General features: G+C 37.0%; 2 protein-coding genes across 2 annotated transcripts; one reads left to right on the top strand and one right to left on the bottom strand.

Annotated features, from left to right (window-relative positions):
• The first annotated feature begins 8,988 nt into the window (after positions 1-8,988).
• Positions 8,989-20,792, top strand: LOC109006446 (plant UBX domain-containing protein 7). The gene is made up of 10 exons (XM_018985728.2): positions 8,989-9,395; positions 10,229-10,356; positions 10,460-10,579; positions 14,888-15,083; positions 15,707-15,784; positions 15,880-15,948; positions 17,518-17,661; positions 17,773-17,875; positions 18,622-18,881; positions 20,355-20,792. The coding sequence occupies exons 1-10, from the start codon at positions 9,297-9,299 to the stop codon at positions 20,517-20,519; spliced, it is 1,362 nt and encodes a 453-aa protein (XP_018841273.1). The 5' UTR covers positions 8,989-9,296; the 3' UTR covers positions 20,520-20,792.
• A 2,800-nt stretch (positions 20,793-23,592) lies between these two features.
• LOC109005877 (histone H2A.v2-like) lies at positions 23,593-25,311 on the bottom strand. Its single transcript, XM_018984964.1, has 2 exons — positions 25,158-25,311; positions 23,593-23,813 (listed from the first exon to the last, which is right to left on the bottom strand). The coding sequence occupies exons 1-2, from the start codon at positions 25,309-25,311 to the stop codon at positions 23,593-23,595; spliced, it is 375 nt and encodes a 124-aa protein (XP_018840509.1).
• Positions 25,312-25,899: the final 588 nt, after the last annotated feature.

Below are 25,899 nucleotides of genomic sequence, written 5' to 3'. Positions count from 1 at the left end.
GTTTCCCAGTGCCGAAACATAGTTGTTGCCCTCTTCAGCCTTCTCCCTGTCGCTGCCCCCCAACAGCCACTCCACACGCAGCAACTCCTCTTTGCAAATAGCCCAGCCCGGTCCTCACCCACTAGAAAAAACACCACGCCAACCTAACAGGAAGCCTCTGCCTTCCTACTCCACATAATGTGCACCGCGTTGCATGCCTCGTGAAACCATCGCAGCCGCCTTCCCGACGAACCTGGTCTACACCTCCATAAGCCATCATGACCCACTCAACCATCAGCCGTTTAAACCTCCGCCCTTCACCTCCGTGCCCAACCCACGCGTGATTGGAAGCTACCTACATTGAGAACCGAAGACCTCTATTTTTGCTCATCAAAACAGAGCACTTCGTTTCAGCCATCGTGAGTTGCGGCTTTACCACCCAGCCGCCGACGTTGCCACTGTCCATCTCCCAGCTCTTTCTACAACTCCTTCCCGCATGTTCGGTGCTACCAGGATAGCCACCTTCATCTTCGCACCATACGCAGCTCCTCCATTCACGATGAGTTTTCGTTCTCTTTTTCTCCATCTCTCCCTCACTATCCGTCTCCCTCACCGTGTTGCTCTCTCTCTCTCAGTACTCCACTGAGATCACCACCGTCTGCCTAGCCCCTCGCTGCGTCGCACGCTGCTGCGTGATTCCTCCTTGAGTAAGCCCCTGCCATGAAGTTTTATTTGTTTTATGCGGGTATATTGGTTTTCAAAGAATTAAATGAAATTACATTAATACCCTTTACTACAAGTTATATTAATGCGCTTTTAAACTTTTACCACGTATTAGTACACTCTTATATAATTATGATTACAGAAAATCACTTAAGTATTTTAATAAGTAAAGATTTATTTTAACAGTAAATAATATTGGTGTAATGTTATTTTTACACTTTAGATATAATTTAGTCTATTTAAAGATAGTTGTGGTTTATTTTAAAATATTTTGGGATAATTATATTATCTAATATTAAACTTTATAGTTTGTTTATAATAATAAATAGGTCAAACTCTTAAATGTTTTAGTCAAAGTTATTAAATCAACATTAATGTTTTAGAAAGTGATGATTTGAAATATTAGGTTTTGAGGAAGTAAATTGGTTATTTTAGAAGCTTAGGATTAAATATCAAAATTCGTGATTAATTGGAGATTCACGAGAATTACATGATTATTTTATAGGTGACACTTAATTATTACTTGACATTTTGAGGAAAATTCCGAAAAAGCTAAGTCCAGGTAAGTGGGGTTCTTATGCTAGACTTTGCATTAAAATAAAATGAGCTGAGCTTGATTTTTGGAAACTATACATATTTGGTTATGAAAAGAAATTTGAACTACCTCAGTTATTTATTCTGCATTACTCATAAGATTCTGTTTAAGAAGAAAGTATTTTCTATCATCACTGATGTAGACATGAGCTTATTTTTGACATTTTGTTTCTGAATTTTGAAAAAAAGAGTGAATATGAAATTTTGTGCATAAATTATGTTTTGTGATATGATTTTGTTCTGTTCTGAAGATTTTCTATGCTCTGATATGATATGATATGATTTCTGAAAACCTATAGCATAACATTCTATTTCTGTTCCGTTCTGACCTTACCATGGGTGTAAAACTATGGCCTCTGTTCGAGTTGGTACCGACTTTTCTGTTTCTGGTGTACCCACTTTGGAAATAAAGTGGTTTTCTGCGTGGTCTTTCCTATGTGTACACTCGGGGCTCCGAGAATGAATAAAGGGAAGATTCACAGTCTGTTTCTGCTCGGTTAGCTACCGAGGTTTGCACAACCCTACCACGGGGGTTAAACATGGTATTTGTTCTAATATGATAAGATAAGATGTGATGTTTTAGTTTATGTTATGCCAAAGGGATTTTGATTATGAATATTTTCAAACTTTCGCTCTGATATTTTTAATAACATGCTCTGACGCTACATTTTGAAAATAATATTTTGATTCTACATTCTGAAAGAAAATATTTTGTTCTACATTCTGAACTCTATAAATGCTCATGTTTACACACTAGTATATGTCATCTGCTTACTAAGTTGTTGATAACTCACCCCTTATCTCCAATTATTTTTTAGATAATTTTGATGGTTCAGTTGGAGAACAAGAGTAGGAAGTTTTAGCAAGGTGTGACGTCCATAGTGTAACAAGTGCCCGATGGTACAAGTGCTTATTTGAGAGTCGTAGTTAGTAAACTGATTTATTTTTTGTTATTTTAATTTGATGAGTTAAGGATAATTTCAAGTTTTGGAGAGTTTTTAATTTATGTTATTGAGAATTATTTTGTTGTCCCCATAAAGGAACATAGATATTTGCGTTGATTAAATGGATTAACATTTTATGAAGTTTTCTGAATTTTATTGTTGTGTTATTGAAGTTGATATTAAGTATTAAGAGCTAACTCTCTGGACCTTTGGGATCGGGGTGTTACATCTGTGGTGTGTTGTTTGTTTACTTGCTGAGATTTCTCGAAACCTCATTGTGATAGTTTCCACTACCATTTCTCATTCGGAATGGTAGAAGTTGTAACAGGTTTAGAAAATCCTGATGGGGAAGCACAAGAGACCGACTCCCAGGACAGTCAAGGAGGCCCCGGAACACCCTGACGGTCCCTCAGAGCCATCCGCTTTAGATAGGCTGGAGGTAGTTGACTAGTTTCTAGCCGAGATCATGAAGTTGTTTGAGGAGCTGAGGAGGATTTTGAGTCAAGGAAGGGCCAAGTAGGACTGGCCCTATGGGACCCTAAGTTCTTTCCATCCGAAGGAAATGATTATCTATTTTGAGGACAAGATTTATTTTGGTTACAATCCCATGATTTTGGGAGTTCTTTTGGAAAACACAAACTCATTTTGAAGTGTTTATGCTATATGAAAGTGTAAAAACCTGCTCATTTTTCTCTTTAAGGGTTATGAGTCTCGTTATGTGTGCCAAACCTCGATGGCGGGTTTTTAAAGATATTAAGTGATTTCTAAAGTACGCCAAGAGTTTTAAAGCCCGCAAATATTTTAAATGTCCTGGAAATATTTAAATGGGATGTTCCCAGTGTTACTTGACCAAGTTTGATTTTAAATAAGACAATTATAATATTTTTGAAGAGCTCCAAAAATATTATAATTGTAGAAAATCATTTTTATTTTTTCAGTTATTTAAAATATTATGGGATTTAAATTATGTTGAAAACTCTAATTAATTAGATGGTTTTATTCTCATAAAGATATTAAGCAAGACTTCATCATTTTATTAATGATAAAAAATATTCTTTTATAAACTAAAGTTTAGTATAAATAATATTTTATCTTAATTCCCTTTAAGTTAAATTAGTGTTTTAATTCCACCGTTAGATCGATTTGAAGACCCCAAGATGAAGGGCTGGGATTAAAACCCTAAGGCCCTTAGCTTTTTCCCCATTCCTCTCCTTCCCCCTCTCTCCTCCCTCTTCCTTAGCTCACGTGTACGCCACCCCCTCCCCTAGCTGAATCTCCTTTAGCTCAGCCCGGCACTATGCACCACCCAACCTCATCGCCACCACCAACGGCCTCCCCTCAAGCCGGCGAGCATCCCTCACCATCAAAGCCCCTCCCTCTTCCGCACATGAACAACCCGAAATGGGTTCACCTGCCCGGTATCTCCCTCCTAGCATCGCCCTCGTCAGCCAGGGCCACCACCAAGCACCACCACGAGTCTTCCCTAGCCACCCTCTACCAAACCCAGCCACCGTAGCTCCTTCCTAGACGAAGCATGCAGCTCCTCCAACACACGGGTTCACCATACCCACGGCCGAGCTTCGCCTGCCACGGCCACCGCACCACCACCAAAAGCCTCCTCCCTCACCGGCGACCTCCTCTAGCCACCCCCATGCCCAGCTGAGCCTCCATCCTACCGCACGCTCTCTCACTCTCCCACGACTCCTCTCCACCCTTTGGCTTAGATCTGCCACCCTCCAGCCACCGTGCCACCTCCACCTAGCCACGGCAGCTCCACCGTACCCCCCTCAAGCCCTCTATGGCTAGCCAACAACCAGCCGAGCTCCCCCTCCATTTCCATGCCTTGAGACCCACTGATTCCCCTTGAAAACTCACGACTCCACCATGCTCTATCACCCCAGCCACCATCAGACCACCCTCAGCCTCCCTTGACCTTCCCTAGCCTAGCCTTAACCCCAAACTGCCACTTTACATGGTGGACAGCCACCACGTAAGGTGGATAGCCACTTTACGAGGTTTAGCCGCCATGTATGACCCTTCCGATGTCATCGACCATGAAGGTCAGCCAAAAACGCACGGGTCAATCTTGAAGATGGTATAACCCTCTATCCCTCGTTATTTATGTTAAATGTTAGTTGGTTGATTGTGGAGTTCACTGTGTAGTGAAGTGTTGGTTGTAACTGTGTAATGTGCTGTAATGGCGACGTGGCATTGTGTGGATTGGAAAGAGTACACGTGGAGTATACTCCATGTGATGGAATGATGCACCATATGGCATGTATGCCGTAGTGGTGATGTGGCGTAGTATTTGTGAAGGGAGTACACGTGGAGTGTACTCCATGTGATGGACTGATGCACTATATAGCATGTATGCCGTAGTGGTGATGTGGCGTAGCGTGTGTGAAGGGAGTACACATGGAGTGTACTCCATGAGGTGAAGAGATACACTGTGTGGCATGTCGCGAAGATAAGAATGGTTGCGTAGTTGATGAGCTTAGAGCGTGATATGTAGTGTCAGGAACTTTGGAACAGTGTCCCGAAGTAGTTGTGATATGGCCTGTAGTCTGAGGTGACAGGTGTCACTGCGTAGTCGACTTATGGCTAAGAGTTTGTGTGAAGTGATAGAATAATGTAAGAGTAGCGCAATGAAAGCATGACGGGGGAATGTCACGAAGTGACATGGTTAAACAAGAAGTCGTGCTTGTGATGAGTGAGGAGTTAGTGTAAGAATGACCTAGCAGGAATGTGACGAGATGTCATGATGTGATAGGAGTACGTGAGGGACCGTACTCATGATGAGTTAAGAGTTAGCGTAGGAATGACATAGCAGGATGTTAGGTGACGTGATAAGGTCACGATGTAGCTTGGGAGTAGTCTCGGGCTATATGACATGACGTAAGGTGTAGTTATAAATGGAGTCTTGTCTTGTCAAGTTTTGGGATGAACTGTCAAGAGGGACGGGCAGCGTGAAGAGTCATGCTAGCCGGGTTAAGAGAATGTTGGTATTGGAGTATGGGCTTGTTTGCACAAGCAGGTAATCAACGTGTTATATGTTGCTCTTAGGTGATAAGGAGGTAGGGTACATGTGTAATCTGGTTAGGCACATATGCCAGACGGATTTACCATGTGTAATGGGTAATCTGTCCTAAGCATGGTTACACGGTGCTTAAGCCTCAGAGTTAGCTTAAAGCCGCGTGGTGTGTATGGATGGGAATGAGGATTTAGTGTGAGCTAAGATGCATGAAGGTAGTGACAGGTGTATTGTCTAGGATTGGGATGCATGACTTTGTCGGTCGAAATCATGCGTCGAAATGTGGTCAATAGGAAGAGTAAGACAAAGGTCTTGGTGTCTTAACCCTAAGGTGAATTGTGGAGGTTCACTTTAGTAGATGAGCACTCTGGTAAGACCTTGAGTTTAGAAGAGGTAGTGACCGTAAGCATTATGTTCATACTCTTCTAGAGTTTTCTAAATGATATGAAATGAAAAATGAAATGTTTCTCTTTACGATTCTTTACGAAACGAAAGGAAATGATGTTTTATGAAAATTATGCTAAGTGTTTAAAGGTATATGTATGTATGGCCCTTCTTGGTAACCCCTTTTTATGCAACCAAAGTATTAAGTATATGCATGTGAATGGATGACTATACGCAGTATCTATTGTATGTATTTTCATGATATAAGATGTGAAGCTTATGCCTTATGCTTTAAGTGATGCTTTAAATGACACGAATAAAGTGTTTTAAAATATCCCTATGAACTGATGCTTTATGGATGCAGTGAAAGATGATGTTTAAGCTCAAATTTTTAAATGATGTTTTTCTATGAATGGACTGATAAATGAAAAGAACTGAAAAGGAAAGGACTGAATGAAAGAAAGGATAGGACTGAAAGGAAATGAACTTTTTAATGTATGAAAATATGTAACGACCATGACTGAATGAAAGGGTGCCAAAGGATTGGGCAGATTGCAATGCCGGGTAAGTAGTACTGGTAGTACACTCAGTGCTGCCCCTGAGTGAAAGGGATTTCCAACCTATGGCCATAGGAGGAATCCAGGTCCAAAGGAAAACCGCTGACCCTAACACACGGACGTAACCGTGTGTACCGACCAAAGGAAAGTGATAAGAAAGAAAGTTTGAATGCATTTAACTCTTTAAGAAATGAAGGCACTGACGGGAGAAATGTTTTAAGTAAAGGAAACCCTTTTTAAGAAAAACTCCACCTAGTGATGTTTTCAAAGTGAATGTCTGCCTTATGTACGTATAGTATGTATGGAATGATGAATGTATGATTGAAAAACCTATGTTAGTATATTTTTAACTGTATGAAGTAATGCTTACTGAGTATTCAACTCATTTTAGTTTTTATGTATGCCCCTTCTCCAAAGGAACTAAATGAGCAGAATGCATCAGGACAGACACGACCCAAGGGAAAGAGCACAGAAGTCTAGACATGAGAGTTTTAATTGTATGAGATGCTTTTTTATTTTTAAGATTGATGTTTTTCGCTGTAAACCTCTTTTATCCTTAAAACTCATTTTATTTTATAACGTAGAGTCTTGCATCTTGGGTATGAAAGTAAAAAGTTTTAAAATGAACGGTAATTTCTGTTGTTCTTTCTTAAAATTATTTTATAAAAAGTCACACCACAAGGACGGACGTTATATAAATCTTTGGGATATTTGCACTTATTAGTACCATGTATCTTTTATTTTGCCACTATGCATAAGTTAGATAGAAAAAGAATTTTTCCACTACGATTTTTATTGTATACTGCTAGATGTTAGATGCATTGCTTCTTAACTGTCATGTACGAGGGTTATGTATCCTTGAGTTACATGTCCCGACGCATTCAATCATTGTCAAATCCCAAGTAGGGGTTGGGAGCATCACACTTAACAAAGATTCCATCTCTATTTGAGCCTTATGACTCAAGGCATCTGCCACCACGTTAACTTTTCGAGGATGGTACTTTATCTCAGACTGGTAGTCATTGATTGTTTCTATCTATCTCCTTCGCCTCATGTTCAAATTCTTTTGGCTAAAAAGATATTTGAGACTTTTGTTTGTGCCTAGCATACGAGGAAAAAACTGCCAACTAATGGTAGAGTAAATCGGCATGACAGTTATCAATTGATTACAACTTGCATGCCAAGGTTATTGTGAGGCAATTACTTTCTCGTACAATACAAGGTAAAAAGTTCCAAAATTCTTTTCACTTGTTAAGAACCTTCTCTCCAACTTTTAACCTTTTACTTGGTATAACATGTCAAAGAACTACACATAAGGAGAAAAATGTGGGGCGACGATTTTTAGATGTCAAAATTATATGGTAAAATTTTGTCTTCTTTCCCCAGATGATTTGTGTTAGTAGTCTTGTTTGCTAATATATACTGGTCAATTTTGTAGGCTGGGCATTCTTACAGATTTTTCTGTTGGTATGACCCTAAAATACCAATATATGGTCAAAATACAATCAAACGATTACACTAGTCAATTAATAGATCAACAACTGAAATTGAAAAGATACAAGCAACAATAGATATCCAAATCACTCGACATCGACTAGAAATAGAGGTTGAGAGGTGTAAGAGAAAACTAGTTACGTTATAACAATTTCATTGTCATGATTTTTTTTTAATACTTATATCCACTTGTTGTTGGTTTAAAGGAAAATGTTAATCATTTGATGTTAGAATAGAATTAGGGAACTTGGAAGAGAAGTGGAAGTTCTCATATGTATGTATTGTGAACTTGGAATTTGGAAGACCTGTACCAGGGACCATGAATGGATTTTCTTTTTGTTGGACAACTTTAAATGGAATCGCAGGATATATAGTCATTTTGAGAAGATAATTGTGTATCCTAGAATACTTGCTTGATTAGGTGTATCATAGGTGTATCTGCAGGGGAAGCAATCCTAGTCAAGGGCTCAAATATGACGATAAACTTCCTAAAGTTAATTGGTCGCAGCATGCTAATGCACAGGTTTGATGTCTATTCTTAAAAACTGAAACCAGATCAAAACTGATTTAGTACTGATTTTTATATTCTGAAAACCTATATTTTAATTTTGTATATTTTATATAAAATGTTTTTTATATACTTTTTTATATTATATGTTATATGCTAAATTGCTAATTAATATAACATGAAATTAATCTTATAAATTTTAATATAAGTAAAATCAATTTTATAATTTTTAATATAACATTTGATATAATATAAAATTAATATAACATGAAATTTTAATATTAAATATGAACATTAATATTAAGTTATTGATATAAACTTAATTCTGAGCAGAACAAATCATATGTATTGGCTCTCAAGTCTCAACTTATGTAATGTCACACGTGTAAACGATAAACTGGAAAAACCTGACCTGACTGAATTGAAATTGGAAATATCGAAAGTTTCAATTTCAATAATGAATCAGTTTATATTGATTTTTAAATATCTAAAATTGGTGTATATTGATTCAGTTTCAAAATTTGTCTAAAATCAAACCGGTTACGCACTTAGAAAAGATAAATCAAATTTATATAAATTTTTTTCGAGTAATGTTAAATATATTTTCAAAGTGTGCAAGTTTCTTAATTTCCATTGAAAAAAGTGGAGAGTACTATTATAAAAATGATTTACCATTAAAATGATTTTTTTATGACCCTTAAATTTATTCAATTTTTAAAAATGAACATGCAAAATTTGCATACTATACAAATAATTTCGCATTTTGTTTTTGGCAATTGATCAAAGTCTTTTCCGAGTGGGCATCGTTCACCCAAGAAACAAGGTTAACCCAACGTTGAGTAGAGAAGTCTAAAAACCAGTGAACCACAACTATCCCAACCATTCACTCCCTCACAAGCCCTCTCCGTGCTCCCAAACAGCCCCTTATACAACGTTCTCGGTTAATATCGTAGAAAATCAGAGAAACGCCTTTCATTGTTCCCTAGGGCCGAGCACCTCAAGGACTATGCCAGCGTTTTTGATATTCTGAAACCCTAAACCGAAAGCTCAGGACTGTTGGAACAAAAAAAAAAAAAAGAGTTATGGAGGGAGTGCTCTCAGCAGACAAGCAGAACATGGTGTCGTCTTTTTTAGAGATCGCCGTTGGCCAGACCGCCGACACCGCACGACAGTTCTTGCAGGTTACGATTTTATCTTTGTGATAAAGCTTGCAACTTTGGCACTTTGGGAGTGAATCTGTATATTTTTTCTTTTCTGTTTAGATTTCTGATCTGTTGCTTATTTTAGGATTGGCAAGATGTGGGCATTTCAGGGGAAGGGGTTCATTTGTTTGGTGTGTAAAAGCTTGTATCTTTTTGGGTGGCTAATGGTAGATTTGAGGGTGGTGTTCTGTGATTTTGATGTTTGTATTGTGAATTTGTATAAGCATTACTGTCATCTGATTTTCATATTCTGAGAACAAAAAAGATTGATAATCAGTAGGACGTAGAGATTAGCTGAGCTATATGGGCTTTTAGCATTCCGGTGGTTTTGTTGGCGTAGAGTCTGGTGCGAATGAAGCTTTGAAATTTTCACTGTTATATTCTGACCGGGAGAGCTTAGGGATATATCCATTCATGGTGGAGCAGAGTGTAAAGGGCTTTATGGGGGCATGAAACAAAGAAGCTTATTGTTATAGCGAGTTGACAGGGATATGACCTTCTCTTTATATAGAATAGACTGGCAAAGAATATATGCTTAACTTTTAATTAGTTTCTAAAACAGTTATAGAGTAAACGTAATTACTGAGGGATAATGATGAGTTGAGTAAATACTAAATACAGCATTTTGGGAACCTTTTAGTTGAAGACCTTTTTGAGCTCTTGATTGATAGAGATTATTTTTTAAATATGTGTAAGTTTGGTTGTCTAGTTTTTTACTTGTTTTAGAAATTGTTTTCCGTGCTTTGTTTTCTTCTAACTAAAGAAGCGTTAATCCTTATATGGAACTCAATAGTTGAGTCTTTTGGGAACAGGCCACAGGTTGGAAGCTAGAGGAAGCTATTCAGCTGTTCTTTGTGGGTAATGAAGGCGGGCCTGTGGTTACAACATCACACTCTCAACCTGAAGAAAGTATCAACTATTTGGCTGAACAAAATACTGGGTAAGTTGATATATTTACTTAGTATGTTGATATTTTGATTGTCAATATAAAATTTTACTTAATGGATTTATGTTTTTTATTTTGCTTTTGTTTATTGATGCAGTAATGCCGAAAGTGACACTGGAAATGTAAATGTAAATGTTGGACAAAATGATGTTGATGAAGTACGCCCTCCTCTACCTGTCATAAGGGAGGCTCTTTATGAGGACGCAATGTTGTACGGGTATGTTCTTTTTTCCCATTTAAACTGAGATCCTTTCATACAACTTTAACTGCAATATTTTTACTTATGAAGTTCTTTCCTCTAGGGTGGGCTTCTTATTTTGGTAAATTTTTTCTATACCTTATCATTGGCAAACAATGTGTTGAATTTATTTGCCCTCAAGCAATGCCATAAAACAAGTCTCCTTTCTGCTGTTGCTTTTGAAACCTACTGAAATTTAAATTGCCTTCATTTTTGCATTAGCAATGCATCGATATCTTATATTTACGTGTCACTATATATGGAGTAATTTGCATATGGTACTTATTAATTTAAAGTAATTTGCATACGGTAGAAGCTGGAGTTCTTTTTGATAATTAATAAGAATTTTATTACCAAGAATTGGCACAGGAAGTATACAAAAGAAATACCTACTACACACTAGAAAGCAGGAAACTACGACAAACAGATTCAGTACATTATCATCATTCCTTACAAAGATCTAGCCCACAAACTCAAAGTACAAAAGAAAAAATAACGAAGATCTTCAAAAGAACGCTCTGTCTTCAAAACATCTCCCATTCCTTTCCAACCATAAACACCACATTAAACAAATGAATCATTCTCCATTTGGCTGCAGTACATTTCCTTGCCTTAAAACCACGCCAACATGCAAGGAGATCCACAATATCCTTAGGCATCACCCAATATAAACCTGTCCGACCAATAACCTCATTCCACAAAGACTTTGCCACCTCACAATGTAAAAAAAGATGATTTACAGATTCACTATCATTCTTGCACATGACACACCAATCAGCTATACACAAACCACGTTTTCTTAGGTATCCCTGGTCAATACTTTCCCTAGAGCAACCACCCAACTGAAGAACGCCACCTGGGAATACACAGCCAGAATGACAATTAAGCACCTTATAAAAAGAACTGTCTGAAAACCTGAAATTTCCAGCATGATCACACAATAGCCTGTCCTCTCTTCCCTGCATCACTTTTGAGTTATAAATTCTTCCCAGAAAATCTGAAACAACATTCACTTCCCATTCATTTGCATCTTTAATAAAGTCAACATTCCATAGGATATTATTATCTGTACATTGAAGGTAATCTGCCTTAGCAACATTTTGATCCCTTGCAATCCTGTAAAGAGATGGAAAATCTGATTTAAGAGTTGATTACCCACACCAAATGTCATGCCAAAAGAGAATCCTCTTCCCTTTCCCCACCTTAAATTTAATATGTTAGACAACTCTCCCCAACCTTTCCTAATACCCTTCCATAAACTCACCCCATATGCTTCTCTAACTTCATTAGAACTCCAATCCCCCCACCCACTCCCACATTTAACAGCAACAACATTCTTCCATAAAGCATCCCTCTAGGTCTGAGGTTCAAATCCCCTTGGGTGCAAATAATCTCAGTGGCCATCGGATTGGGGGATTTTCTCCTTTACTTACCTGAGGTGCACTTGCGGGAAACTCCTTACCGAGGGCCTGTGCACACCCTAGATTAGTCGGGATGCTGTCCCGGATAGTCGGTGCCAATAAAAAAAAAAAAAAATCATAAGGGATCTTTTACATCCACATTAAAAAAAATCTAAAAATAGAAACCCTGGTTTCCAAAAAAATTGAAACACTACAATTTTTGGTGCGACACCGGAGCGCTTTGCTTATCAAAACTGAAGTGCATGAACAAAAGAACACATTAAGCATGCTTTTTGGCGCTTTTTCTAATGAGCCTAAAGCACAAAAAACATGCTGTTGTAGTTTCTTGAGACAAAGATATAAAACATTGGTTAAGCCATTAATATCTGTGATTAGTCTTACAACTCTTTTGATGACAATGTTGATGCTCCTATGCTTAATGATGTGGATGATATATACTTTAGGATTGCATTGCATTGCATATGATTGGTTTATCACTTGATTGTCTTGTTTAATTGTATTCTAACGAATTGAGTCAATGGCTAAATATATTACTATCTTGATTTTTAAACCCTTTTTATTGCTTTATTAATCTTTTCATTTTAGAGGTTAATTGTTAAAGATGTGCACTTCAATCTGATGTGCTCTTACGCTTTGCACCTACACTCTAAGTGGCATTTTTGTTTAAGTGCACCCAGTGTGTCAGGCCTTTAAAACCATTTTATGAAATGTTTCACAAGTCGTTCTTTTGTCCATTGAATGTAATTCTGATGTGTTTTTGTATATTTATATTCAGATGTAGAGGCTATAGTAGGTGGTGATTCACTTATGCATTTAACCAATCTAATGAAACTAGGGGTGTCTTTGATAGGAAGATGAGTTGATTAAGGTACAAGTGGCAAGATTGCTGGTGGAGAAGCTAGTAAATTTGTAAAGCAATGAGAGAGCTTTTGATGTTGTAATTGATGTAGAAGTTGTTCATGGGTGGGGGCCATTGTTTGTAACGGACTAAGTGTCCATGACTTTTTACTATCAATTGTATACGCTAGTTAGGTATTTCTCATGTATACTCCCTGTATACTTGGGTTTTGCCTACTTTGATTACCGATCAAAAAAATTTGATGTTGAAGTTGCTGGTGCTAAGAGTAAAAATGAGGAAGTTTGGTGAAATTATGCAAATATACTCAAAAGATCAATACGTTGATTAGTGCTCTACACTAATTAGAGCAACATGAAAAACAATACAAAGCATGTTCAGAAGTTAGGTGAACTAGTGGGCATAATATCTTCTTCTGAATGTACCTATCAAAAAAAAAAAAAAAAAAACTTCTGAACGTTACATATCATCATCCCTTGAATTATGGTCTTCAAGCATCCTATTCTTAAAATGATGTTTACAGTGGAAATAAACTATAATCCATTTTTGGAGTCGAAACATCTATAACATCACAAATTAACGATCTACAAAAACTGAAAAAGAAAACAAAAGGAAAAAAAGAATGTCTTCATCATGATACAACTGTGACAATCTCATACTCATTACCACGACCATCTGCAAATAGAACAGTCTCCATGTCCTCATCATCAAGTTAAGGCTTGTGATATCCCCTTCAATAATCCACATTCTGCTTGCCCTTTTCTTGCAGTCTTCACTACATTGTTAAATATCAAATATTAGACTGTAAAATACTAAAATCTTCCATACGTTTAGGAGTCATGTCTCAGATCAATGAGTGAATGGAGTATCTACAGAAAGTACTACTATTTCTGTCAGTAACAAGATGATGAATAAGGGTGTTCAAAAAGCTTAATGGCTAGGCTTGGAAGTTGGATGTAAAGGTGTCAAAGATGGACATACCTCCCATTGGAATCCAAACTACCAAACACATCAGTCGATACATAAAAGTTAAAACCTAGTAAACTCAATACTGACCTCATTTTTTCCATCAAGATTTGGCAAGTATCATATACTGTTTTTCCTCATCAGAAATCCGTGTCATCTGATCAATGTCTCTTTGATAGTTCTTTTTACAAAGGCTTGTGCTTCAATGATGTAGTGCCATATTTCCAGAATGGAGCATGATCAATGTTTGCATATTTCTTGGTAGAATTAGAGTTAGTTAACTAACAATAATATACTGCTAAAACAGTTAAATCAAAACCAACAGAAAGAAAAACAAAAAGGATTCAAGAGGAGAGACAGAGGTTGTGAAGGCTTGTTCTTGGGTATGTGGAGCTGGCCCAATGTCTAGCAGTGGTATGAGCCTCAATATACACAGAAGTGCAGCGGTCCATGACCCTAGCAAGATCCTTCATGACTAGTACCGATCCACTTGCTAGCACAAGTTTTTTAAAGCTGAGAATTGCGATTAATCATGAGAGGGGGCTGCAATCAGTGGTAGAGAGACAAGAAGTTGCAATTGCTCGTGGGAGACTGATTCTTGGTGAGCATTAGCAGAAAGGTTGAGATGGGAGGGAGAAATGGACAGGGAGAGAGATTCTGGGTCTGACTTAGTTTTTTCTCTCCTTTTTTCCCAATTCAAGTGACAGTTGTATACTTATTGTGTCATGCCTATCATCTCATGTCATCAGCGTTTTTGGACATTTTTGAGACTCCAGAGTAATTTTTTAATTTTCAGACACCTGGGATTAGGATATGGTCCTGTCTGAGCTGCATCCATGACACGGTTATATTAGGGGTTTCCTTGAGTAACTTCAGTGTTTGATGTGTTCCGGCTATCTGTTTTAAGCTTTGTGCATCTTTTCCTATTGTTTTGGTTGCAGCTTGACATGCAATGTTGTTTTCTGTTTTATTTATTGCATTTTGGGCCAGTTTGTTCATTATACATTCATTAAGTTGTGACATTTCTTGGATATTTTCATCTAGAGCATCAAGGATGGGATATCCGTCACGTGAACCAAGTTCATTAATTGCATTCCGTAATTTTGATGAGGAAATGAAGCGCCCTGAGGTCTGGGAATCGGACCAGGGTGCTTCATCTACATCCGATAATCCTCGAGATAATCTTGCTTCTTTATACCGTCCTCCCTTTCATCTGATGTTCCATGGACCCTTTGAAAAGGTACGTGTGCATGCTAGTACTCTATAGAAGTTAATTTTATAACAGATGAGTGATCATACACTAGTGTTTAAAAGTATAGGCTTTTGTTTGATCTTTTTCGGGGGCATTCATGCTTTATAGTATGCCCTTGAGTTCTTTCATGGCTTTACAATGTAATTTATGTCTTGTAGTATGATTATTTGAAGAATTCTATTATTCAAGGTACTGTGATTTCATTCAACAAAAACATGGTGTTTTTTTTTTTCCTTTTCGAGTTCTGCTTTTGTACTCATTGTTTTCTATGTTTAGCAAGGTAGATGAGAAGTTGGGATTAAACCTTGTTGATGCAGGCTGAATACATTATGTTTGTGTCACTATCTTGTGCCATTGTTGACCTATAGAATGTTTTCCATTTACTGTCTCTCAATTTAATGTTGCCTCATTTTCCATGTCTTTTTATCTTTTTTTTTGTTTTGAAGCAAATTGCTTTTAAGCATTTTGTCGTTTTATCTCTGGGGAAATCCTTCTGATTTTGTTTGTGCACAGCACATGAAATAGAAAAGATGTAATCCTCAATTTTTGTTCTCGATCTGCTTCAGTGCTTTTACTAGTTTGATTTTCATCACCCTCATACTCAAATGCAGGCAAAAGATGCTGCTGCTGTCCAAGACAAATGGCTCCTCGTAAACTTGCAATCAACCAAGGAATTCAGCTCTCATATGGTAGTCTCTAAATACAATAGTTTGTCTTTGTTCATCATTATTATGTTATTATTTGTCAGCATACTCACTTGGTACCAATACATTACTTTGTGAAGCTTAATCGAGATACATGGGCAAATGAAGCTGTTTCTCAAACTATAAGTACCAATTTTATCTTCTGGCAGGTCTGTGTGATGCCTTGATAGACTTCAGTGTTGTGATATGTGCTTCTCTTCCTATGTTCAGTTAATTGTTCATTTCATACAGAATATCCTGTACAAGCAAGTCTAGTTGGAAAGTAAGGCTGGATGAACATATAATAAAATTGACCAAATTTATGTAGCAAGTGCCCCGAACAATTTGCAGTTTCTCATGTGATTGTGTTTCGGTACTTGTTGCAAAAGGCCCTAGCCAGGCCTTCTCGGTGCTGGCAGTTTTCTGAATCATTGTACTGGTTTTAAAATAATTTCACTAAGTCGAATAACTGAAATGAGTAATCATATAGTGTTTCTAACATCTTCAATTCCACAAAAAAGCTTCAAATGCTAAGCAAAAGTGTTAAAAAAGATCACGTCCCTTGTCCATAGTTCAGGAAGTAAAAACGTTGGATGGATACATCAAATCTTATGAATAATAATGAAACATAACAAAAAAATTTTGAGCGTCAATTTGGGTTTAGGTGGTATTAATCATTTTTTTATCAGTAAATTAAAGGCGGTTATTAATCATTGAAATGCCTTCTTGCCATTTGTAGCTTAGATTATCAAGCATGATGATGAAAGAAAAGGGGGGAGTGGTGTGTGACAGTTGAATGGCACTATTAGGAAGGAATCGAAGGATGCTATTAGACTTATGAAGGTGAATGTCATGAATTCAGTTGTGGGCAAATAGACTCCTGGCCAACTTTTAATATAATGTTTGTGCCAGTTTAAACCACTTAGCTAACATACTGATCTTTTAGGTTATGGGATCTTGTTAGGGGTGTTGAGTCAATCAAATGTCGTCATGCACCAAGATAAATTTGATGCCTGCGACAAAAATAATGAGGGCAATGGCAGTTTGGATGGGTGGATTAAGTTTTTCCAATTTCGGGCAATTGATTAGCATAAAGTGGATACATTGAAATTCTGCTTAATTTAGTTTCTTTGGCTTCCGTAATAATTAGCTCCAGTTGTTATCTTAAAAAAGTAACAGATGCACCTGCACTAAGGGAATTTGCTTCTCATCTTTGTAATTGCTTTAGAAAATGTGCTCTCTTTACAATGGATTTCCATATAAGATCCGGGCCATCTTTTACTCTGATGGCCAGTAGTTGAGCTCTAGAGGCAATTCAGACGGGTCGTCCTCAATACAGTGTTTATGCTCAATTATTTTTGTAATGTCTAGAAATTTGGGACGTTGAAGTTTCTGTGAGCTTTTTTTCTTATCCTAGACTTCATTTTCTTCCTATGATACGATGTTTCTTTCCCAATGATATTAATAGACACATAATTGACAAGGAATCATTGAGGTGTATTGGATTTCAGTTGCCAGTTCCCTTGAAAGCGTGACTACTTTTCTAGGATACTTGATGCCTCAAATGTGCATGACCTCTAGAATCGACTTCCACCTAATTCGATGGTTGTGAAAATCTTTTCTACCGACCTGAATGCTATATCAATAATGGACTTTGGAAATTTAGGATCAGTATCTTTTATCTCTGATATCTTACAATTTCTTTGTACTTAATCTCAGAACTTGTTTTGTGAATATAGGTCTATGATGATACAACCGAAGGCAGAAAGGTTTGCACATATTACAAGTTGGATTCAATTCCCGTAGTGCTTGTCATTGACCCCATAACTGGTCAAAAAATGCGCTCGTGGTGTGGAATGGTTCAACCTCAGCGATTGCTAGAGGTATGTTACATAAGTTTATGTTCCTGTATTTCGGCTGCATGACTTCATAAGAAATGTACCCAAGTTTGACTTATGACATTATTAATCGTAATGATATCACGTCGACTGTAGGATCTGTTACCTTTCATCGATGGTGGCCCAAAGGATCATCACATAACCTTGTCTAATAAACGTCCAAGAGAAAGTTCATTGCCTTCTCCACAAAAAAATAAAGGTATGTAAGGGTGTTCGTCAGTCTTGGTAAAAGTGCTTCAAATGTGCTTAAGTGCAAAGACCCAAGGTTAAAGCGCTTTGCTTAGCACAAGTGGAGCATTTACAGAATTTTTGGCATTGTTTTAGTGAGCTTAAAGTGCAAAAAACATACTTTTTAAGTTATATTTGTAACTATGCATGTTTGTCTAGACCATTAATTTAGATGAAATAGAGGAGGAAGATGATGTGGATTACACATCTTTGATGATAATGATGATGTTCCTGATGAGGATAATAATCTAATTTAGGATTACATTGTATTGTGTATGTTAGCTTAGAAGTTAATGCTTATGATTCTTGTGCTTTTTTGATTGCCTTCTCAACAAAATATAATTATTTCCAAGAGAAATGCTCTAGCCACAAAGACATTTCACAAAAGTAAACTCACAAACTGACGTGAGTTGATATGATATGTTTTAATTGTAAAGCTACTTTTATTGTAAAGTAGATCTAACGTTTTATATAAAGCCATGTCTGTTTATCGATTTACTTTTGTCAGATCTCTTTGTGATTGTGGTAATTGAAAGTTTTGTGCAAGTGAGAGTTTCAAGGCATTGCTGTGTTAATGTGGATAACATCCAGGAGATTTTAAATGTGTTAAATTCTTTTTAAGTTCTGGTTTACTATTAACTTATTAGATTTTTGTCTTGTTATAAAGAGAGATATTTTTCTTACATTTCTTTTCGAAACGAATGGGGTTTCATGCAGATCAAACAAATGACGAAGATGAGGAACTGCAACGAGCACTGGCAGCTTCTATGGAAAGCACGAAAGATTTCTGTGGGGTGACTGCTAAAAACAAAGATGTAACTGCTACTGATGAGGAGGAAACATCGTCTAAGAAGCCAAAATATCCACCTCTGCCTGATGAGCCCAAGGGTGATAAGAACCTCCTTTGTAGGGTTGGATTCCGTCTTCCAGATGGACGCAGAGTCCAGAGAAATTTCTTCCGTGTTGATCCAATACAAGTAAGAACTATTTTGAAGCTCATGTTACCTTGCATGATTTGTTCTATGACCGTTTTCTATTTCCTACGTCTTGTAGGAAAATCAATTTATGCACACCAAAATTAGTAGGATACAAATCCAAAAAAAAAAAAATTAATAGGATCAACTTGAAGTTTAAATGAACACAAGGAAAAGAATCCGAGTTTTTAGAGCAAAGACCATACCTCAAATTTTAAATATCCAAATCTAATACTTTCTTACCACAAAGATCTTCTCCCTAATCCTTTTTGCAATAGGCTAAAAGAATTCAAGGTTCATGTGATGCTGCCAACTTTGTGATTCCAATAAAGAAAAAAAGTAAAAAGAAAAAGAAAAAGAGAGACTCTTTTGACTTATATAGCCTATAAACTAAGGAGGGGTTAAAAACTTCTAGTAATACAAACTACGACTAAGAAATAAGGGGAAAAAAAAAAAACAGAATACTAATAGTACCAGTGAAGAAATCTTCTAATTTTTAACTTAAAAGTGCTATCCACCGCCTAAAAAATCTTCTATTTGTGTAGTTCAATTTTATTCCAAGGATTTTTGTTTTATTATGTTTCTAATTGTTTCAGATCCAACCAAAGGTTACCTTTAATTATAATCTATTCCATGATAAAATCACTATTATACTTCAAAATTATTTAATCAGACAAAAACTCTGTTTCATGAATTCTTGCAAAATACGTCTCTATAGGATTTTCAAAGGTTTTCATAAAATCAAAATGCCACTCGAACAGTGTTGGTAAAAGCACTCTCAAGTATACTTCGCTTACCAAAACCGAAGCCTATTTACAAAAGCTTGCTTTAAGCCCAAAAAACAAAACTTTCATTTTTTATTTTTAATAAAAATCACAAAATATTAATTGTAACTATTATCAATTCAAATGAAGTGGATGATGATGGTTACAAATCTTTCTGTTAAAATGATGATAGACCTATGCTTAATTATGATGATTGTATACTTGAAGTATCGCTTTTGTTAGTTAGCATAGAAGTCAATACCCACAATTTTTGTGTGTTTATGATTATTGTCTTCTGTGTAAATTTGGATTCAACCATGTACTTTAATATGATTATGGTTATAAATAGTTGTGTATGTTTTATATATAGAGCACGAAAATTCTATAAAATGTTAATGCTCAACTTGAACTTGGTTGTCATGTTGCTTAATACTCGGGCTAAATACATTACTATCTTGCTTTTCTGAAAATTTTTGTAATGGTATTTTATGTATATTTTGTTATTATACATTACTGTTTAAAAAATGTGCACTTTATTTCAATTTATAATACCATGATGAGAGTAATGCATAATAACATACTCTCATCATAGCGGCTTGCTGCTATCATTGATAAAAAGATTGTTGAAGAGCAGCTCGCTATTCTCTACAAACTCAACCTTTTTCAATAACCCCTAACTTGGATTTTTGGTTTTTATTTTTATTTTTTCCAGCTACTGTGGTCATTTTGCTATTCTCAACTAGAAGAAGCCGACGCAAGGTCATTTCGCTTGACCCAAGCAATCCCGGGAGCGACAAAGTCTCTGGATTATGATAGCCCAACAACATTTGAGGAGTCGGGGTTGGCAAACTCCATAATCTCAGTTACTTGGGACTGAAAGGACTTCATGTTGGGGACTGTTTGTGGAGTTTCTTCGATTGGCAAGAATTGTGCATTGAAGAGTTTTGGTTTGCTTTATTTAGTTGCTTGTTGCTTGCTTCGCTTTTTGTTTACTCCCAAGTCAGGAGGAGCCATTCTTAAATTATATATACTAGTAGGTTGTAACAGACTCACGCTTTTAAACATGCAAATTATTTATCTACTTTATATCATGGGGAACACGAATCTCTTCATTATAGTATGCTAGTGTTCTCTTTGCTGTGATTATCTACGTGTTTGTATTTCTGAGCTTTTAGGCAACACCTTGTGCTCACTGATTAATTCCTATATTAAAGTACTTTACAACTTTCGGTTTTGGTCGTTATATTTATAACAACGAACCAGAATGTCATGCGTTTTGCACCAAATGAATTATCATTAAAATCCAAACACTGTTGAGTAATGTCGGCCCTTTTGAGGGGAATACTTGGTGCAATGTATGGAGATGAGTGCAGTTTTGAGAGCAAACAATAGATTTTCTGTGCGTATCATGACTTCCTTTTGGATTTCACTTTATTGAAGTGGCAGCAATGTCGTCCTACGTTAGCGATATGTTCAATCAGGTGTTTATGCTGTTAACACACGAATTAGTTTCCTTTGTGCGCAATGGCATGCAACCTAGTATTGAAGCTGATCCGAATCCATTCCAAAATCTATTAGTCGTAGCCGAATCTCTTCTGCAACACCCTTTCCATTTTGGAAAACCACCACCAGGCCTCGTGGATGGCAACAACAAGCACTTACTTAATTCAGAGTATGATCAGCCATTAGAGAGGTTCGAAGGATAATTGAAGGTTTTTTTATGGGAGCACCATCCGTTTAGCTTATAAGACATGTACACGAGAAAGAAATTTAAAGTGCGTGTATGTGATCGAATGCCCAATAAGACAAGAAAAGCAAAACTCGACAAACAAGTTGTCAAACCATTCACGAAGAAAACCTTGTTGGGGGTGTCGCATCCATATGATGATGCTTTGCTCATCTGTTCAAAGATCTCCAAGTACTGTAACCATGCATGAATCCTCATAAACAACAGAACCTGAATTGATTTACTAGCTATACATGTAAGAAAAGGTAAAATAAGCAAGGAAAGAAGAAATTATTAGGATGAAGAAGAATTTGGTATATTCTTCATTGAATCATTGAATCAAATGTCTACAGAAAATGTGATATATCTATTGCTCTGTACAATGCTTTCCTCACGTTCTGGAAGGAATATTTACACTATGCAAATAACTAACTAAGCCACTAAAAACTATACATCTTAGCAAAGGACAAAATGACATAAAAGCTCTTCAGCTAGCCTTTCTCATGTGAGCTGAATTGAGGGGGCCATTATGTAAAGCAACTTCATCATTATACACCAGCTCATGATCATGGAGAGAAGAGTGCCTTTGTAAAAATATCAGCCAATTGAGAGTAAGTAGGAACATATGCAGTCGCAATGCTTTCTTCTTGAATTTTATTTCGAATAAGGTGGCAATCAACTTCAATGTGCTTAGTACGCTCATGTAAAATTGGGTTGGCAGCAATATGTAGGGCTGCCTGGTTGTCACAGTGAAGATGACAACATTTGGATGTGAGATGTGGAGATCAACTAGAAGTTGTTTGATCCAAGTAAATTCACAACATGTTGTAGCCATGGCTCGATACTCAGCCTCTACTGATGGAGAGACAATAGATTGCTTTTTAGACTTCCAAGAGACAAGTGAATTCCCTAGAAAAATACAAAAACCTGTAATTGACCGTCGAGTATCAGGGCATGAAGCCAATCTGAATCATAGTACCCTTGCAATTGTAGAGAAGAGGAAGAGGACAACAAGAGCCCCTGACCTGGACTGCCTTTTAAATATTTTAGGACCTTGTGCAGCATGTAGATAAGCATCAGTAGGCTGAGACATGAACTGACTTAGAACATGTATTGAAAATTTGATATCAAGCCTAGTGATGGTTAAATACAAGAGCCTTCCAACAAGTCTTCTGTAAATGCTTGGATCATGAATAGGGGAACTTGAATCTTTGTTAAGTTTCAAGTTTTTATCCATGGGAAGTTTGGCAGCTTTGGATCCAAGAGTTCCCGAGTCTGAGAAAATGTCAAAGGCATACTTCCTTTGACATAAATGGATCCCTTGAGCAGATCTAGCCACTTTAATACCACGGAAATAACGAAGTGAACCAAGATCTTTAATTTTGAATTGAGTCTTTAAGAATCTTTTGAGAGAACTGATGCAATCAAGAGAGTTGCTAGCAACAACTATATCATCTACATAAACCAACAAGGCTATGAATACATCTCCATTAAACATTGTGAAGAGGCTATGATCTGATTTAGATTGTTGAAAACCATACTGAATGAGAGAATTTGAAAACTTAGCATGCCATTGTTGAGATGCTTGTTTAAGACCATACAAACTCTTAAGAAGTTTGCAAACTTGTCCAGGTTTTCCTTTGGTATAGCCAGGTGGCTTACACATGTATATTTCTTCCTCTAACTCTCCATGAAGGAAGGCATTATTCACATCAAATTGTTGTAAATGCCAATCATTCATGGCTGCAAGAGCTAGAAGACATCTAAATGTGACCATCTTGGCCACAAGGGAATATGTCTCATGATAATCAATTCCTTCATGTTGTGTGTAATGTTTGACCACTAGCCTGGCCTTTAATCTCTCTACTATACCATCTTAATTAAATTTAGTTTTGTAGACATACTTACAATCAATTGGTTCTTTTCCAGGTGGCAGATAGGTCATTGTCCATGTCTGATTTAGCTCGAGAGCATCCAACTTAGCCTGCATGGCCTCACACCAACCCAGGTCCTTGACAGCTTGATTATATGTTTGAGGATCAACTTGTGATGAGATAGATGTAGAGAAAGTAGCAAAAGTAGGGGATAAACAATAATAAGATAGAGAATTATTCAAAGGAAAAGCAGTACCTGAAAGAGAGGAGAATTGCCTGGCCAAGCATTAACTTGGAGGGGTGAAGTGAGCTTGTTGACAGTGGAAATCTTGCAGGTACTGAGGTGCCTTTCAAGTTCTTGTTAACTTGCGAATGGGAGAATGAGATGGAGCAAGTTCTTCTGTGATAGGTGTAGATTCAGAAGAGGAAGAGGGTGAACGCAACCCAGGAGTAGAAGTAGGACTTGGAGTAGCAGCAGGAGCAATGGATAAGTCAGAATTAGTAGACTTAGGAGACTGAGAAAGAGATGAGGCATTAATGGCAAGTTGAATAACATGAGCAGGTGGTGAATCTGGAAAGGAATTATAATTAACAGTAGTTAAAAATCTGAGATGGAGTCAAAGGTTTGTAGCTTGAGAAAAGGAAAATTGCTTTCATGAAAAACCACATCTCTTGAGATAAAAACAGTCTCATCATCATGGTCAAGCAATTTATAACCCTTTATACTGAAAGGATAGCCAAGAAAGACACATTTTCTAGCTCTTAAATCAAATTTGGTGAGACCATGTGAAATTGTTGATGCAAAACACAAACATCCAAAGACTTTCATATGACTATAGTTGGGTTTGCTCTTAAAAAGTAACTCATAAGGGGTTTTGTTGTGCAGCAAAGGAGAAGGTATTCTATTGATAATATATGCAGCAGTTAAGACACATTCATTCCAATATCTCAAAGGAAGGCCGGCTTGAAATCTGAGGGCTCTTGCAATATTTAAGAGGTGCTGGTGCTTACGTTCTACAATTGCATTCTTTTGTGGGGTTTCAATGCAACTTGTTTGATGAATAATGCCCTTTTGGTTAAAGAATTCTTTCATATCAAATTCTGCACCATTGTCACTTCTTAGGGTCTTAACTTGAACATTAAACTGATCCTCAACAAGATTGCAAATGGATTCTATGCAAGGCCGAGTTTGAGATTTTGTTTTAAGAAGATAAATCCAAGTACTTCGAGAAAAATGGTAAACAATAGTAATAAAGTACTTGGATACATTATGGGTAGCAACAAAATAGGGTCCCCATATATCACACATAATAATTTCAAAAATTCTAGTACTTGTATGTGTGCTGATAGGAAAAGGAAGTCGATGTTGTTTGGCCATTGGATAGATGCAACAAGGAGTCTCATTCATATTAGAAATCTCTGCGCTTACAACAGGATCTTTAATTAGAGATATCCTAGAGAAAGAGGTGTGGCCAAGTCTATAGTGCCAAAGATTTGGTAGAGAAGAGCTGCTAAACATAGAAGCTGAAACAAAAGTAATTTTATTAGAAAGCTTGGTAAGGTAGTCAACAAGAGCTGTTGGAGACACTTTAGTTTGCTGTAGATGATTGAGTTCATGCCTCACTTCACCCTTCCCAATCGTTGTCCAAGACAAAATGTCCTGAAGAAAACATGACTCAGAAAAGAAAATAAGACAGCAAGCAAGTGAGTTTGCAATTGTTTTAGCTAAAATCAAGTTGAATGTAAAAGATGGTACACATAGGACATTTTCACAAGAAGGTGGTTTCCAAGCTTGACTGTGCCTATGTGTGTGACAGGTGCCCAATTAACATTTGACATTTTGACAGAGTAAGAAACTTTATTAGTGATGCTTGTTAAAAGGGAAATGCTACACAGACCATATGGTCTGTAGCACCTGTGTCAATTATCCAAGGAGTTTCTACAGATATTAAGGAGCTTTGAAGAGAAATAGAATACTGTGTGGAAATACCAGACATTATTGATGCCTTTGCTGCATTAGCAAAAGAATGAGAAGCTGTCTTGGCTGAGTTGGTAGAGGATGAAGGCATCATTAGAGTCTCTTTTGGCTACAGCATATGGAGCAATTGTTCATACTGCTCCTTAGTCAAACCAATTATGGAACTCGAGTCCTCATTTGGTTAGTAGAAGCAAAGTTAGCAAAGGAGGTAGATGATTTACCTTTCTGCTACATGAAGTTTGTAGCATTTTTCTGCTACATGACCACTCATATGGCAGTGTGTACAAGTTGGTGGCTCAGCATTGCCTGCTTTGAAGTAGGTTTCTAGGGAATGGCCTGGTTGATGACAATGGGTACAATAGGGGTGGTTTTTAAGGGGTTGGCCAGACTTGGTGTAACAGCCCGCTAGAAATTCATTGGTGGAATTTCTATTGACTTTAGGAATCTCGTGAAAACCCCATAAGTTTTTACGAATCGACCAATCGCATAGGTTTTAGTCTGTCAACATAGTCAGTGTTATCACTCACTATGGCGCTAGTAATATGAGTTTAATTATTTGAGGTAGTTAGAAGTGTTAGAATGCGTTATGGTCTATGCCATTAGACTCAGAGGATTATTTAGGATTTTATGGCGCAATAACTTATTTTCATAATTCCGGACAAAACGTCTGTTGAAAATT

This window comes from Juglans regia, chromosome 13 (genome assembly GCF_001411555.2).
Source record: "Juglans regia cultivar Chandler chromosome 13, Walnut 2.0, whole genome shotgun sequence".
NCBI classification, from domain to species: domain Eukaryota; kingdom Viridiplantae; phylum Streptophyta; class Magnoliopsida; order Fagales; family Juglandaceae; genus Juglans; species Juglans regia.
Note: the sequence above shows the minus strand (reverse complement) of the source record. Positions and strands in the feature narration are given on the sequence as shown.